Raw genomic sequence first — 13,138 nt, forward strand, 5'->3', positions numbered from 1 at the left:
ACTTTATAATTTCTGTGATACATAAATGATGACTATTTCACTTGCTATTACAACTCGTCATCCTGGATAGATGACTCCTGCCTTGGTTTTAAATGTAGATACGAAATTTGATTGCAGATTGTTGTGAGTTACAGGTTCTGTACCTAACAGGAAGAAAAATCAATGTAACCTTAACCCCACGGATCCTTCTAGTTTTACATAATTTTCCCTTGAAAGTTGAACTCCTGGGAGTTACAGTTGCAATATTCAAGTAGTATGTCAATCAAGTTTAAGGGCAATAAAAAATATATATATTAGATATTATATATATATATATATATATATATATATATATATATATATAATATGTGTGTGTGTGTATATATATGTGACCGCGGTGTACCTGTCCCACCAAAGATCCACATTTACGCTGGACTGGATGATGATGTTTTTATTATAGTTGCTGCAAATGAATGAGTCAGAACCCAACACGTGATAAGCTTCTCTGCTGGCTTTGATCTCGTTGGCAGCTCGTTGTAGACTGCCAAAAACATATCAAAGAGCTTTCTTTTCAGTTTACATAAAATACATTTTAGAATATCAACCATCACAATACATTTTTACATCCATTTTAACAAGATACTTTTACCAAGAGATCGTATAGTGTTTTTTTTAACGTTTACAATGAATTCAACATATTTTTCTTTAGTCTGAATTTCAACCAACATCATCCTTTTTATATATATGAGAAAATATAAATAATAACAATAATGAGCATAAAAATGGGTAAAATTTACCTGCAAATGAATGAGTCACAACACAACACATGGTAAGCCTCTCTGCTGGCTTTGATCTCTATAAGGGGAATTAGCATTTGAGCACAACATGCAACGTCCGGCAAAACTAACATAAAAGGCGACAGAAACAAAACGAAAATAAATCCAAACAGCTTGACAACATCAATCACATTACTGTGCATGTCAGCTGTGGTTTTAATGTTTAAAATTAACTTTTTGCGGAGCACCAAAAGATAGTGTCTTACCGTTGGCAGCTCGTTGTAGACTGCCAAAAAAAACCACCAGTCTAAAGCCAAACCACACCTTACCACATACCAGAAGGTGGCACTGTTGGACTCATCATTGCAGGACACTTATACAGAAACTATACAACATATTTCAGCAGGAATTAAAAAAAACTAAAGTTATTATTACACTCGTTATATATATATATATATATATATATATATATATATATATATATATATATATATATATATGTGTGTGTGTGTAACATACGTATTCACAACACAGGCTTTTATTAAGTGGCCATCACATGTTTTTAAATGCAAAGTCAGTGAAAAGCTCTTATAAAACCTGCAAACAAAAACTAAAAAAAATGCAGAACTCTCAAGGAACATATGTCATTGACACCTGCTAAATGTATCCACATCTTCTTTTGCAGAAACAACTTACTAGTTCTGGAAGTAGCTTTGAGTGGTGACAAAGCATCCAGATCTTGTAGAAACAGAAGGAAGCATCTCGAGAAACACAAATACACACACATGCTCTCCTGTCAAAGTAGGTCTTGGAATAGCTTTGTCCAGTACACCCGCCTACCCAGCAAGGCCCTTCTTCTTATTCCAACTGCTGCCTCCCTCGAATATAATGGGAAGCCCAGCATGACTAACATCATCCAGCCTTTGAATACTCTTGGTGTAGGTGTCGCACGTGGACTCCAGATAGTCTTACAAAAAAGGTTTGAATGACTTCCTTCCATGGCTATTTAAGAAGCTTTGTTGTTCCCGTGCCTACCAGTATAAACAGGATGCTCACGTGGGAGTCTTTCCCTTCTCCTCACTTCCTACAAAGTCCCCCCACCACTCACCAAAGCCCGACCTTGAACCTTGCCCCAGCCGTGCAACATGATGCATCAATGGGGTATAACTTTAGAAAGTTTGTCCTTATGTGAGCAGCAGGGTTTGACTTTCATGCTCCAGCAATGTTTAGGAGCAGTGACTAGATGGACACAACGATGTTTGTTAGTGCGTGGTGGTGCATATTAGAGGTGAACCAGAAGATGCGGCATATTACATCGGTGTGGTAGAGCACACGTTTCAACAAGAGGTCCTAAAAATAGTACAACTGTGCTCATATGACATATTGAGGCTAAAAGCTGTTGAATAATTTGTCTAATGCCTCATTCTGCCCACCCCTTGTGCCCCCCCATCCTGGTTATTTTTGCCTTACGGCAAGGTTTGAAGGCATTAAGCAGCCTGCTGACTTGCCAAGATGTTGCATAGAGTTGCACTGATTTTGATGGACTGAAATGAAATACATGCATTTCATAAAGCAGCACCAGGAGCATACACCATATTAGGTACACTCCCAAACTCTTAAGGGATCCAGTAGAAAAGTGGCATCAAAACATTCTACCATGGCAAAGATATCAATGTGCCCCATATCTCATTTCTTTACAATCGGACTTTGGAAATAATAAATCCCTTACGTACAAAATTGGAGTTTGCAACTGCAACTGAATGTTGACTCCAGTGAACCTGCAGGAATTTTCACACTGCACTTTAGCAAAGCTTTGTGCTACTGTTGTTTCTCATTCAGTGGAATAATGGGTTTGTAAATGAGTGTTCTTACCGGTGGCATAAAAGTACGAGATGTTAGCTTAGCAAAACTACCGCCAAACTACTGTCCTAAACTATCTTTTGTCATCCTGCACCCTCCTGCTTAATACCACAAAAAAGCAAGTGTGATGCAAAAAAGGCATAGACCAGGGGTCTTCAAGATACTTTTTGTTACTAATGAGTGCAAAGGGCATCCAGCTTTATATGCATTTCTAAAATAACAACTTATTATGTTATTAATATTTTGTTACTTTGTTTTTACCATGTTAATCATTGGAAGTACCGTTTAATAGACTCAGTCACCCAATTTAAAAAGATTATTTTACTATAAAGTCAAAATGACCCAGCCCTGGTCAGAACAGGTTCGCAGGAAGCAGTCGACACCACATAACTAACAGTTGGTAATTGACGTGCAAAATAAAAGACACAATGATACCGTGACCACATGTAGACCATGCTTCTACTTTTGCATTCTAACACGCACAATCCTTCTAATTGACATGTATCGTAATAGGGTAAAGTAAACAGTTATTGCAAACCAAGCTATTGATTCTTTTGCAAACACAAAAAATAACGGACTGAAGGTCAGCACTCTTCTGAGCAATGACGATCAGTATTTACAATAAAAGTGAAAGTATGTAAAAAAATAAATAAATAAATCTGCATTTCATAACACTTTATAACAGAAACTGCAATCAAAGCTGGAAATAATGTGGAAAAAAACAGCGATAATATGAGACCTAAGTAAAATACATTTTACACAAAGATTGCTTAAGAAGCAAAAATCTGTTAAAGTAATGTTTTAAAGCATTTTTAATCTCCCTCATGTTTTGTGAGATTGATGATTTTCATCCTCCAAAAACTGTAAACTAGATTGTCTTTGCCATGCCATTGATAGCTCCATTATTCTTTCCTGACAAATTTTGTATGACTGTCAAACTGGTGTTTCGAGGGGCTATTTTTTTTTAATTTGCAATGGAGAGGTGCCACTTCTAAGTGCTTATTTGATTAACCTTCTCGTCATTAATTTGAATTGTCATTGAAATTTGAAGTGTATTATTGTACTTCTTAAAATTCTGACCCCAAAAAAAACAGATTTTGTTTGATTCTAAAATCTTTTGGTGCGAATAAATATACAGTTTGCGACTACTTTTCTTTAAATGACTGTTAAGTTTATTGTTTTGTTTGAAATTGATTAATATCCCTTAATGATTGATTAAATGTATATTTTACTTTTTTGACACGCAGCCTAGTTCTAACTCATAATAAGACATGTTCCATTAAAGAATAAACACAGTATGCCCTCAGTCAGCATTTGGATCAACAAGCACAGGAACCTGGATAAGTTAACAAAGTTATCCTCGGACTAGAGGTTCTGATACAACATTAAGCAAAAATAGAAATACAAAAACTAGTGCAATGTGACCTGGTGGATGTGGATGGTCCATGGTTCCCCACGGAAACTTTCGTTGGGAGTTGAGAGAGACTAAAAGCAGGTGGACGTTTCGACGCGGCGATAACGCGCCACGGGTCAACAGGAAGCCCGATAAGCAAGTCCGACTGTCAGGTCTGGCTTGCTGCTCGATGAGGCTCACTGACTAAGAGCATAATTCAGCAGAAGTGCACCTGGCATTGAATTGGAGATTATACTCATCACTGAAGGCAAATCCCGACTATTCAATTCCAATGTGCAAAGTAGGACATGTAAAGCTTACAGTTGCGCTGAATGACTCTAGGTTGGATGCTAACCCTGCTTTGTGGTGCTATTGTATTCTGCTATTCACGTTCAACATCTAATGTCACACTTCTGGTGACATGCCTGCAGACTGATTTGTCTGGGCTCTCTTAGACCCTAATGAGGGAAAAGGCCTCATGGAAAATTAAGAGATAGAGGTTTTTTTTTTTTTTTGCTTTGCCTGAAAAGTGTGAGGATATGCTGCAAGTCGTTAACCTTTATTGCACAAGAACCATTTCAACACTAGACCTTTATCAAAGTAATGTGGAAACCTTTTTTATCCATATATTAATATTTAATTATTGGAGTTTAGCAACTGGGAACGATGACTTCCCCCCTGTGTGGAATTTTATATTCTTTAGAATTTGTGCGTACAATGATTCCTCTTTTTTCGCAGGGGTTCCATTACAAAAAGTCTTGCGGAAACCCACAAAGTAGAAACATGTTTTTATTTATTGCATATCAGTAACATAAAATATTTACAGCTGTAACAAAATACCAACTATTGATCTACAAATAAAACACAACAAAGACTTGCAGTTAAATGAATGTTTTTTTATTGTCATCATACAATAGTCGAACAAAATTGAAGGGCTTTTCTTTTTAATATAAGAAATGTATATAGCACCCGACTAGCTGCACTCAGGTTGAGCCAGGTCTCCATGATGATTAAAATCCCAAAGTCTCAAATGTAGCAGTTTCCCACGAGTTGTAGCTCCAGATCATCCGTTTCATGGGTAAATACAGGCTTTACAGGGTTAGTAGCATGTGAGAGTAATGTTGCCTAGCAGTAGAACAGGTCTGCGGCATCGCTATTGTTTTCTCTCAAGCTGTGCCTCGGTCTTTTCCCGGACCCGATCGCATGCCACGGTGCACCCGGTGGTGATCAGCATTTCTTTGCGCTTTTATGACTTTCTTGCACAAGTAAAATGCCTGGGACATTATCTTGTGTTATCATAATAGTAAACTAAATTAAGGATGCATATAACAGCTATCGGATTTTGCATGTGTCATTTTTTTCAAAATGTAGCACTCCGTTAAAGAAGGAAAACAATGTATCAATCATCAGTTTTGGTTTCTATAAGCAGGATCTTATCAGTTTTGGTATTGGTAGTAAAAAAAAATTACGTGCTGTCTTTCGTTTTGTATCATGGCACATCTAAAGTTTCCTGTAATTCTATTGCAACAAAGATGCATGGATAGCGAGGTATATAAACGACTAACGGCATGCACGGAACCAGGACAAATTCCTTGACAGGGGAAGGGATGGTTAATGGTGGCCGAGGCATTGTGTTTAGATCAGTATTTGTCTATATTTAACAAGAGTATATACTTCGTCAATGGGTTGGTTGATTTGGTTTTGGACCGCCTTACCTTTCAATCCGGTTGCCATACTTCTGTTTTAATGCAAATTGATAAAAGTTTCATAAAGTAAAATATCCCATGTCGCATTAATTTTCCCCAGACTATGAACATTAACAAAACCTCCTGCATCACACGCCTTTTCTAACCATAGAAATATCTCCCTTCCCCATGCACTCCAGGGAAGCCCCAAAACATCGAAAGCTCCGAGAGGGTCCAGCTGTCGGGGATGTACAACGTCCGCAAAGGGAAGCTGCAGCTGCCCGTTAACCGCTGGACCAGGCGGCAGGTCATCCTTTGCGGTACTTGCCTCATCGTCTCCTCCGTCAAAGAAAGCCAGACAGGGAAGATGCACATTCTGCCTCTCATTGGAGGAAAAGTAGGTATTTTCTTTGCTCAAGCTGCTGGTTATCAGTTTCAGATTTGCAAGGTTGTCTTTAATGAGTTTGCCTTTAAGTCTGTTCGTTCATGTGACATTTGTGTCCAGGCTATACAATGCTGCTTATTACCGCAAAGGGTTATACGTTTTAAACAGGGTTTGGATAGAAATTAATTTCACCTCAACAGTATTTCTGAGATCACAATTTCCTTTTGCCAGTGAGCTAATGTTTCTGTACAATGGGAATGGTGAAACAATTATTTAATGCTACTAATGACATTTTGTGTCTTTTTCATTCATTTATCCTCCCTCAACAATATCTAATCTGTGAATATTGTTGTATCGAAACTCGCAGCAAACTTGTCATCACACGTCTCACAACCTTGCACCAGTTTCCGCTTTGGCCTTCAGATGATGACTTTACATGCTATATAACCTGTACAAGTCAATTGATACACGTTATTAGATCAAAGCATGTTAACAAGGTTTCCTTTGTTTGATTTATTTAAAAACAATTGTTAAATTAATGTTCTACAGCCTGTACAATATACTCGTTTTTACTCGACTGTATTACAGAGTATTAAACACGAATAATATGTTGTACAGTTGCACACTCCAAAAAGTCAATTTAAAAAAGTGTAATGAAATAAATATTATATTTTTAAAGTGAAATGTTCTTGTTCCGCTTTCAGGTAGTTTTTTGTCATTTAAGATATTATTTTTTCTATCTAACGATTTTAAAGAAAGGACCTGATTGTAAAATCTGAAAAACAACGTTATGATAAATATTAAATAACCGTTATAATTGAATGCCATCCAAACATTAACATTTCAAAAATGTAAACCACAGCAAATGAAGCAAAATAAAAGTTAAAATATTTTAAAAACCGACGTTACCTGTGGAACAACTTTCTGGGCTCCAGCACCCACGCGATCGTACTAAGGATAAGCGGTGCAGATGATGAATGGATGGAATAAATATTACTGAGGTACATTCTCTGAATTCCTTAATTTGTCCAGAAACCTTGAAACTCAACCCATCTATTAAAGAAGAACTGAACTTTTTAATGTTTCACCCACTATCAGAGTAAACGACTCATTTTTGTATTGGATGTAAACTAAATCAGATCCTTCCCTTTTACGTGTACCTTGCAACCCAAAATAAAAACGCTTGTTCTAATTTTAGAATATTTACCATAGAGGATTATAATGATAGGTATTTGCTAACATCACATGCAATGATAGTTAAAGCCTGTTGCATGTGGCTAACTTAGCTTTTTTGATGACATTTTTTTGCGGACTACAAGGTGCACTGAATTATAAGCGTCCCCCAAATGAATAGTCTAATGTGATATTTTCTCATATATAAGGCACATCGGACTATAAGGCGCATATGATTAACTACAGTAAGGTCTAAGGTTGCACAAAAAATGAAAAAGTGCTGTAATAGAGCATTGATTAGTCTGTATACTGGATATCACCAATAACAATTGCATATTTCACTGAACACATTTGCACACAATTGTACAAAATTGCATACGTCAATTCAACATAGATAGTTTTGTGAAGTGTGCTGGATCTTATTCGCCCTCTCACGTTTTTTTTTTCTTTCTCGTCCATGCTTGCATGGGCGTGTTTGTGTTATGTCTTCAGGTGGAGGAAGTAAAGAAGCACAATCACTGTTTGGCCTTCAGCTCGGCCGGCCCCCAAAGTCAGACGTACTATGTCAGTTTCGACAGCTTCACGGAGCACCTCCGTTGGCACCGACACGCCGCCAAGGTAAAAGAAAAAAGAGAAAAGCCGGCAAGAACAAGTGAGCGTGAGAATTCGCTTGCGCATATACTTTATTTACAGGTCAACCCGCATTAAAAATAGCACGCACATGTGAGCACTGATAGAAAAACCTAACATGCACCATGATTACACAGCATGTGCAAGCACAGCAAAACAAGTATATTTCATTGGGTGCAAACTTGAGTACAGAAGCCAAGGGTCACATCACGCCCGCTCTCTTTGGTCTGCCTCTCTCTCCTTTTCTCTCGTTTGAACTCAAGTAGGTCACATCCAGAAAACCTCTTCTAAATATGAATAGGGGCATGTGTGACATCAACCCCCAGAGGGCCAGTCATAATAGAAACCTGCATAGAGGCAAGCGCATGCCCAAGCTGTGACCGCGCAGTCGTTTTTTTGTGTCCCTAAGAGGTGTATGCTGCTGCTTCACTGTAGACAGGAGCCTGTCTAAGAAGGTGTCAGCAGCGCAGACTCGCAAGCTGTGAGCCTCAGTTGGCAGGTTTGGATTTACTGAAGGTGCATTTAAGCACTACCAGGAATACAATTCTTAGATTCCATTACACTGATATTGACGTTTGAGGGGTAATTATCCTCAAAGATGCGTTAAGTTGAATTTATACTAAAATGGATTATAATGTTTAGCGGACAGATATTCATCTGACATGTATTGGCAATTATTATGCTCCAAATACTACTCAAAATGAAAAAAAAAAACCTGGAAAGAAATTGCTTACCATATCAGATTGTTATGCTAATGCAGTGTCTAAAATAATGCCTGCCCGGACGCTCGGGGCGTGCATCTTTTAGGAAAAAAAAAACCCCACAGATTTTTCTTTCAAATCAAACGTTTGCGTTATTCCAATTTCAAAATCTTCATTCGGTTTGGAAATTTCGGTTCGTTTTGCAATTTGCATACTCGGCAGCCGATCAGAAGCCTGCATCGGATAACTTTGTTTCCGGACTTTCCCGAGCGTTATAAGGCTGTGCATTTGCATATCATTTTCCAAAGTAGACGCACAGAAGACACAAGGAAAATGGAGAAGTGGTTAGGAATCAAGCCAAAACCTCAGCCCCAGAGGAGAGATTCAAAAGAAGTAAAATTTATGACGCTACAAAACGTAAACGTACATTAAAAGCATCGTGGAAAGAGGAGTTCTGTGGTTTGTAGCAGATGACACAAAGGAAACATTGCATGAATGATGATGAGTAAATACAGGTACATATTGATGGCAGTTAGAAAACAGCGATGTCATATACATGCAATGAATGTTAAGGGAAGATTTACAATATACTTAATTTTAAAATGTTGTTCTGTTATATATTCTGATTATCAATCCTTAATACTTTGCAACAATGGGTTTTTTTGCGATTAGTGGTCTTATTGTGTTTCAAGTTGTGAAAAATGGGGCAGACAACTTTATGGCTGGGCAGGCAACTTTTCAGAGTTGTCTGCCCTGGTGTCCGGTAACTTTTTCGCATGAGTTTTAGACACTGGCTAATGTAAGGATTATTTGTCTAATTTTACTAGAAAAAAAATGAGTATCCATCTGGTAAAATACAAAAAGTTAAACTTTGAAACGGCAACATGTTTTGCCAGTTAAGTAGTATTTTTAGCAGTTTCTGTAACAGAGGAGGGTTGTGCCAAGCAGGTGGCTGTTTAAAGGCAAACCTGGTGTGTGATCGGCAATCGAGCGCAGAGGTAAAAAGATAAAGATAACTCCAATTTAAACTATAGTATGTGATTATATTTACTTAACCGTTACAAAAGGTTGCTATTTAATTTTTTAGAAATGCATGGTGCATTTCATTGCGTTAGATTTGTTGGCCCGGTAAGGGGCACATTATGCACTTTTGTTGTTTTTTCCCAATCCTCAAACTAAAAATGACATAAAAATAGGATTTCTTAAATGCACTTTTTTATTTTGTCAAAACGATTCAAATTTCCATAATCCATTAATACAGTAATGAATCATAGTCTTTTTAAAGTTTATATTTACACATATTTGTTTTCGGTTAAAAACGGGGAAATCTTAATGTGAAAAAATCCCTGCCATCTCCTGTATCAGATAATTTTGATCATCAGGATTACTTTCATTTTGCCAGAATTGTTTTAAACAAGTTTAAAATATGGTAAAATATTAAAATAATCGGGCAACATGGCAGCACAGTGGTTAGCGCGTGTGCAGCACAGTTCTGAGGTCATGGGATCAAACTTTCCTGTGTGGAGTTTGCATGTTCTCCCCATGCTTGCGTGTGTTTCCCCCGGGCACTCCGGTTTCCTCCCACTTTCCAAAAACATGCATTTTAGGTTAATTGGCTGGTTCAAATTGTCCTCAGGGGTGAATGAGCACGTGAGTTGCTAGGCAAAGCACCATGCAAACAATATGGGTTGCAGTTTTTTTTTTTAATCTCCCACCTTCACAGAAAACACTTCCTTGTGGGAAATAAAACATAAATAAATTGCAAATTCCCGATGGGCATCAGTAAAGTTTATTACTTCACATTATTTCATTTTCATAGCTGCATTTTGGAGAATATATCCAGTGGGTTGCTTACTGGAAATGTTCTTTTGGTATAGCAGCAAAAAAGTAAGAAATATTTTAGAAGTCATATATTTGGAAACTATTTCTTTTGATTTTTTAAATTAGTTCAGGTGCTCTTATCAATTTGAATTAATTGGTATTTATTTTCCCTCTACTAAGTAGATTAACAAAATTGCCCAAGTATTATTTATATTAAAAAAAAACACAATTCACAGTCTCAAAAGAATGCCGCGATGTGTTTTCAATACCTTAACCAAGAAAAAGCAAAAGCTTGCATTTTGCCCGAATAACATGATGACGTAACATGCAGCAATGGGTCACTGACCTAACCCGCTGCACTTTTTCATTTCTTCCTCACTAGTTCTGAGAAGATTGGCCACGAAATGCCATTTGACCCTTCATCTATTATCTGGATGCACAGTGCTTATCTGAAACAATCCGGTTTAATGACTTGCTCCCATTATGCCGTGCTCTCCGCCTTCGTAGATGGTGTCGCAAAGGATCCACTCAGTGGATCTTTCCTGCTGCAGCTTGGAGCAGCTTCCTCCCAACCTCTTCTACAGTCACGACATCACCCATCTCAACCTCAAACACAACTTCCTGCCCGCTGGCCAGTGGCTGCAGAAGCTGCAAAGGTACCAACACAGCAGCATTAATGAGCTTGCTTCAAACTGAGACGAGTCATGGTGTAATGACATAGCAAGAAGCCTCATAACATTGGAGGTGAGAGTGTGTACATTGAATGACACTCTCAAATTTTTAAATGGTTTTATGCACATTCATGTATTTGGTTCAAATTCAACCTGATTGTGCCTGTGTGTGCACCACTTAGCAGACCATGACTGGCCTGTTTGGACTGCTTAAGGTTCCACCTGCAGTCCAAACAACAGCAAGTGGAGGGAAACACAGGGAGCAAAGATGCTAGCCAAGTCTGCAATGTACCAGGCATAGGCAAGCAAACTCAGAAGGGCCATATTTATCAGCAGGCGCTATTAATGTGACTGGCCCTTCTCACTCCCTCTCTCCATGTGCACCATCTGCTGCATGCGTACTGTGAGATTCAATTACAGCACCACAGCCAAGATATACGTTCATGCTACACAACAAAAGTGTGATTGTGTGTGTAGTTATACGCATTCAAAAGGTTCTTTTTTTCCTTGTTCAAGATTTCTGTCTGATTGTATTCATTATAAGTGCTTCTAGAAATAAAACTCTGTCTTACGCTCAAAGTACATTTCTGCAGGCGACATCGACTTGCAATTTAAATTGAATGGCAGGAATGTGTGTTTGGTTGTGCTTATGTAATTACATGTTCTTCCATGCTTTGTTAATTCTTCAGAGGAAATTGTAAATGAATTTGCCACTCTTAAGTTAAACTGGGTTTGTTCCAACTAGTGCTGCAAGTAATCATTTTTTTTAATGATCGATTAATTTGATGTTTTTTTTAAGAATCGGATGAAAAGATACGATAATAATTCCCTCTTCTTTCTTCAAATATTCGCAATTTGTTAAGAAAATGGTGCACAAAACAGAATATTCTACAATATTAAATAAAAAACAAAATACATAGTAATCAATGTAAAAAAGGCATCTTTTTTAAGGAACATGAGCTTTTGAATCAAGGAATCAAAGCAAATCTGAAAACCCAGTGACACGTATCAACATTGACATTCCAAGTGTTTGTCAAATGACAAAATTGCATACAATACAAATCAATGGTCAATGGTCTTGCAAATGTTTAAGATTGTCTTCTAAAAAGTGCAAAAAAATATGTAGTTTTGTTGTTTAAAGGGACTCGAGCTTTTGGAACAAGAAATAATTGCAAATGTGAAAACCCAGTAACATGATTTTCAACATAAACAAGCAAAAAGTAACCACTATTCCTTCTTTGAAAACTTTGCATCGTTTACCTGCTCGGATTCAAATAAGCAACATCACTAGGCAAAACAACGTTGGGTTCCCGCATTAAACTTTCAACACAACTTATAGGATGATTTTATTCATATCAGTCACCAAATTATGTGCAAGAGCATAAACGTGGGCAACTCATGGATGGCTACAATTTGCTCTATGATATATTGATGTGGCCAACTAGCATTTTTGCTATGGGGGCAGAAAAGTTAAGTCATGTTTATTTGTATAGCCTCATATCACAAGGAGTCTCAAAGGGCTGCACAGAACACAGATCATTGCAAACTACAGACTATTACAACACCATCCCCTGATCTAAATTTACATGAGGGCAAAGAAAAACTCAAAACCTCAACATGAGGTAAATGAAGAAACCTTGAGATGGGACCGCACATGAGGTAATCCCCCTTCCAGGATGATTACTCTGCAACAAATGTTGCAATCACAAATAATACACAGATATTGTCAACGTGTACTATAAGTCATTTGTAAACTATAGAGTAGAAGCCTAGATTTAAACAGGTTCACTGAGGTTGCAGATAAAATCTCAGTGCGCAGAGCATTCCACAGCACCGGGGCCCAAATGGAACAAAACTGCAATGTCCCAGAGAAATCAACCAATTCACTTAATCTTTCAACGTTTGTGCATCACGATTTCCGCAAGGTCGCTTTACAAAATTTGAAAGTACAGTATTCTTTGTATTGGCAATATGCAGGCATAAATGCTCACAAACTTAAGATGTTTTAGTGCGAGTAGTTGATGTGGATTTCTGTGTTAATGTTGGTGCTCAGAAGGAGAAGCA

General features: G+C 37.7%; 1 protein-coding gene across 1 annotated transcript in view; it reads left to right on the forward strand.

The window, feature by feature from the left end:
• phlpp1 (PH domain and leucine rich repeat protein phosphatase 1) overlaps window positions 1-13,138 on the forward strand; it is a 79,092-nt gene that overhangs the window by 45,005 nt on the left and 20,949 nt on the right. The window contains exons 2-4 of the mRNA XM_088338664.1: window positions 5,894-6,090; window positions 7,744-7,869; window positions 10,911-11,059. Of these exons, the coding sequence (XP_088194790.1) occupies window positions 5,894-6,090; window positions 7,744-7,869; window positions 10,911-11,059 (472 nt within the window). The remainder of the gene's footprint in view (window positions 1-5,893; window positions 6,091-7,743; window positions 7,870-10,910; window positions 11,060-13,138) is intronic.

This window comes from Urocampus carinirostris, chromosome 1, assembly GCF_059441175.1.
Source record: "Urocampus carinirostris isolate Australia breed hairy pipefish chromosome 1, RoL_Ucar_1.0, whole genome shotgun sequence".
Lineage (NCBI taxonomy): Eukaryota > Metazoa > Chordata > Actinopteri > Syngnathiformes > Syngnathidae > Urocampus > Urocampus carinirostris.